This window comes from Chrysochloris asiatica, unplaced genomic scaffold (assembly GCF_000296735.1).
Source record: "Chrysochloris asiatica unplaced genomic scaffold, ChrAsi1.0 scaffold00139, whole genome shotgun sequence".
Lineage (NCBI taxonomy): Eukaryota > Metazoa > Chordata > Mammalia > Afrosoricida > Chrysochloridae > Chrysochloris > Chrysochloris asiatica.
The window spans coordinates 2,580,520-2,585,549 of NW_006408657.1; the positions used below are offsets into that span (position 1 = coordinate 2,580,520).

The window sequence follows — 5,030 nt, forward strand, 5'->3', positions numbered from 1 at the left end:
AATATGGAGTCCTTGTGTGCCACTGTAGGATAAGCACTGGACTTCTAACCACAAGGTCAGGGATTCAAACCCAACAGGTGCTTCTTAGAAACCCTACAAAGGTTCACAGTGAGTCAGAACTGACTTATCATTATATAACACCAATTAGACTAAGACAAATATATTACTGAAAGAACTTGTTGGCAGTCATCACTGATTACAGACATGTTGTTGTTATGTGCCGTCCAGTTGGCTCCAACCCATAGTGACCCTGGATAGCGTTTCAGAGGAGCGGCTGGTGAGTTTGAACCTCCAATCTTACAGTTCAAATGGCTTTGAAGTCTGGCACATTACCCCACAGCGCCTCACCAGGACTCTGGTTACAGACAGGGTTACAGACAATTTGTTAAATGATTGCATGTATGAACTGGAGCCTTAGTTGTTGCTTTTGTTATGTTCTGTTGAGTCGATTTCAACTAATAGCAATCCTGTAAAGGGTTTCTGAGGAACGGATGGTAGATTAGAATCGCTGACCTTGCAGTTAGAAGTTACCCCTTGAATCGGTAGTGGTGGTTGTGTATCACCATGTCATAGCAATCCTGTATAGGATTCCTGAGGCTATAAATCTTTATGGTAGCAAAAATCCTCATCTTTCTCCCTTGGAGCAGCTGGTAAATTTGAAATGCTGATTTTGAGGCTACCAGGGATGCTTTTTATATAGATACAACTGCAATCTGATACTTGTCACAAGTGTTCTTATTCTAGAAATCTACAGCTTAGGCAATCATGTCACTCTCTGTTGGATTACACTTTTATTTACCTAAGTTGTATAGATATAAACTGCAACATAAGAGAAATATATATTGCAACAGAAAATGCATTTTATTTTGTTTTGTTTTTTGGTAGTCATTTTCTCTTTGTTCACTGTTTCTCTAAAATGAATACTATTGGTTCAGGCATTGTAGCTTCAAAAACTCCATTTTAATAAATACAAGTTAGCAAAGCCCATGGTTCAAATTCACCAGCAGCTCCTCAGAAACAGAAGTGGGAAACGTCCAGCCCAAGAGCTGCATTGTTGTTGTTCAGTGCCATCGAGTCGCAGAAATCATTTGGTCTGGCCCTTCCAAGACAACTACAGTTGCAGGCATCACATTAGTGGTGAGTTAATTAAAGGTTCACCAAATATAGCAAGCTAATTTTTAAGTTGATCCTTTTTGTATGCTCCATGAATGACGTTATAAATTTTGGCATAAAAAAAGGTTCCTCACGCTTGCTATACAGGGTCGCTATGTGTCAGAGCTGGCACTTAAGAACAGCAACAAAAAATTCTATAAACACATGGATAGTTCTAATAGCTATGTGTGTCATTCTTGCTGATGATGGTAATGATGAAGAAAACAGGATGAAAAAGAAAGGACAATTGACAAATTGATATTGTAAGGGCCATCACACGTCAGTTCCGACTCATAATGATCCTATATAGGATGTACAGGCTTTAAATCTTTTTGAGATTAGAAAGACTGATCTTTACAAATAATTTTCCTTAATTGCTTTTGGAATTAAAAAGCAATTTTCCTATTCTCTCCCTTTATAATAAATACTGATAAGTTAGAAAATACATGAATAAAAATGAAATTCAAAATGTGTTTATTGCCTGACAAAAAAATGTTTCCCTGACCTGGAATACATAGCTAGATTTCATCAATTTTGTTACCTGCCACAAGAAGAGTTAGCTAAGTCAATCTTTGTTTCCAAATCACAAATCAGCAAGGTCAATCACTTTTATTTTCAAATAAAGAAATTGAATAAGTTGTAAAGTTGTATAATAATCATATGTATTAAGAACAAGAAGTTATATTACAATCATATGCAGATTGATGGATGCAAGAAATGTTAATGTTGTCATGGGCTGTAGCATTAATTCTCAATCATAGTGACCCTGATAACGGCTTGTAAGAGATAGATTTGAACAGCAGAACTTTTGGTTACTAGTTCAGTGGTTATGGTTATTCTACAGATATAACATTATATTATTATATTGTACTGTCATAGGCAAATTTTTATGAATATCAACATTCTGAGCATCTTTAAACAAAAATGGTAAATTTTCATATAATTTACCTATGAAATGCCTATAGAGAACACATTCAAATAAAGTAAAGTTCTTTTGCCCAATAGATACAATGCATTCAATAAAAGTACTTGGTTGTTTTTTGTATTTTTTTCTGAAACATTGTATTGCGAATTGAGTGAAGGTTTATAGGGAAGATCATCAATGTTTTCTTCATTGCATTGCTTAGGATCCCCTCCGTTCACTACCAGATAACAGTATTTACCTAAAAGTTCTTGATTTTTAAAGACCTTTGTGGACTTCTGTTGCCAAAATATATACATTACTTTCAAATTGGTCAATGTTTGAAAATGTTGGAAATTTCTAATATTTTCTCCAAATGTTTTATGGAAGCACAGCAACGAATATATTGAAATCCACTAGAGGGAGCTGATATTATTCTAAAGTCAGTTTAACCTTATTCAGGAACAGGAAAATCAATTCCTTAGCAAAAATAACTTTGAAGTAAGGACAACCATGTGAATTCCTTGTTTGCTTTATTTATTTCATTTAATTACATCATGGGGGGGGAACGCTTTGGAAAATGGGTTGTATGTGTATCACGAAATTAAGTCTATAAATGCTATTGCATTTTATATTCTTTAGATTGTTAAAGAGTCAAGTACTAGACACATGTATTTTCCGAATAATGTTTTCATAGAATACATATGCCTATGCTTGGGCTTTTCATAACTAACTGAGGAAATACATTTTTATGGTACTTTAATTTTAATTCCTTAAAATTTGCGTGTGCTCTATCATCTTCCAGGTGCATATGTATGCAATCTGTATGGTGGCTTGACAATAACTTATTTAATACTGTCTCAAGTGTTCATAGGCCAGTTTCTCAATGGAATGTCTGTCTTAATATTTAAGCTTATGCATAAGGATACATTGGACTGTTGCTAAGTGTCATTGAGTTGGTTCCAACTCACAGCAGCCCTGCATAGGATTTCTGAAGAGCAGCGGGTAGCTCTGAACAACCAACCGTGTGGTTCACAGTCGTTGTGTTGTTAAGTGCTGTTGAGTCGGTTCCGACCCATAGTGACCTTGTATAGGGTTTCCAAGGAGCTGCTGGTGAGCTTGAACCACCGACCTTGCAGTTAAAACGGCTTTGTAGTCTGGTGCTTTAACTCACAGCACCACATAATTTATTCTTTGCTGAATTTTCATAGGTGCATGCAAGCTGTACCTGCAGTAACCTTTAGATCAGTTGGTAGGAATATTAGATGTGTGAGTAAATACTCTGTCCATAGAGCAAACTGGATTTAGTGAAAGACTGTTGACACTTACTCCAATACTGAAATTTACCATCCACCAAGAAAACAGTTGTTGTGCTGGCGAGTCAGTTCCCACTCAAAAAACCTTATATTGGTTCCCAATGTAAGGAGGGGACTGATGAGCTTGAACCGCTGACCGTCTGTTTGCTAAGAGTCAGAGCAGATTTGACACTTAACATTTCAAAAACAATTCAAACCCAGCAGACACGTAACAACAACAACAATCATGAAACTATTATGGAAAAAAAGAAGTGTCTTTCTCCACAGCAAAACATTGACTTTTTAGTTCTGGTTGCGTGAAGGGTGGATCCATCAATAGACGTTGTTTTTTCTTGTTAGAACTTTCTTTTGCCCCACAATCACCAATTTGGAAAATGCCAAGTTAGCCATTCAGAATATTTTCACTTACTTGTCTGGAGCTCTTTCTCTCTGGCATGAAGATCTGCAAAGACTTGGGTAAAATGATTTGTAAAGGCCACAAAGTCTGCATCCAGGAACATCGGCCCTTGACCTTTCTCTTTCAAGGTTATGCTTTGAATTTTTAATCTCTCAATTTGAGGCTGCAGAGCTGACAGCCGGTTGACTTCATCCTGCATCATAATTTAGAAAATTAAAATAAATAACATTTTTACTTTGCATACATTATACTTTTTCAAAGGAAGTTACTAAAAAGCAATTGCAACAAGCTTAGCTTAACACCCTTATAAAAATTTAATAAGACACATTCACGGTGACTTAGGAAAACTTGTACCATAGACTATCAATTTAACCCATTCATGACCCACTTCTATCCTGCTTTGAGTATTTTGTTGATGCTATGTGCTTTTGGTAAAGGAAAGCACACTGTAACAAAATATGGATTTTGATTGATATCATGTGATATACATATACTCCTCTGGGGTCTGAGGTTAGATTATGAGGGACAGATTTTTTACTCTGGACTTGGGATAAAATTATCTGAGAGACATATGTCCACTGGCCTTCAAGAGATTAGGTTTAGAGGCATACACATGTCTCCCTGGGTTCTGCATTGCCTACTTTGTCTCTTGACAGGTGCGTAAGACTGCAAGCTCCTAAAAATGTGGGAATCAAACCGACATGGCTCACTGCAAGATAGGCAGCATCCAAATAATTCTCAGGAACCCAAAAATATACATATAAGGCTTATCTCAGAATTTTAAAAAAGCCAAAAGAGGGAAAAGTTTTGCAAAATCACACTTTTATAATGCATCATCTCATAAAATGCTTTGTAAAAATAGCCATTTAGAGCACACACCCATTTATCCCATTTTATACAGTTATACAGGTCCCGTCCTAATGGCTGCATGTCCTGTCAGTGGGGAAGCAGCTGCCAAACCCCAGAGGAGGAAAATGAAACTGAAGTGGGTTAAAAACACATTGGCCTTTCACTGGCTATGCATCATTATATTTGGTGGTGGTGGTAGTGGTGTGCTGTGGAGTCAACTGCGAATCATACTGAAGCTGTGTAGGATTTCAAAGACTATTTTTTCCATATGGGAGAAGAAAAGTTCATCTTTCTGCTGCTGAGCAGCTGTTGAATTAGAACTAATGACCTTTCAGTTAGCAGCCCAACTTGTAACCCACTAGCTACCAGGGCTCCTTATTATTATATACATTGTTGTTGTTGTTAACACAGTCGA

General features: G+C 36.7%; 1 protein-coding gene across 2 annotated transcripts in view; it reads right to left on the reverse strand.

Annotated features, from left to right (window-relative positions):
• LOC102838260 (dystrophin-like) overlaps positions 1-5,030 on the reverse strand; it is a 3,237,302-nt gene that overhangs the window by 1,948,749 nt on the left and 1,283,523 nt on the right. For both annotated transcript variants that reach the window (XM_006870143.1, XM_006870144.1), the window contains exon 21: positions 3,779-3,959. In XM_006870143.1, coding sequence (XP_006870205.1) covers positions 3,779-3,959 — 181 coding nt within the window. The remainder of the gene's footprint in view (positions 1-3,778; positions 3,960-5,030) is intronic.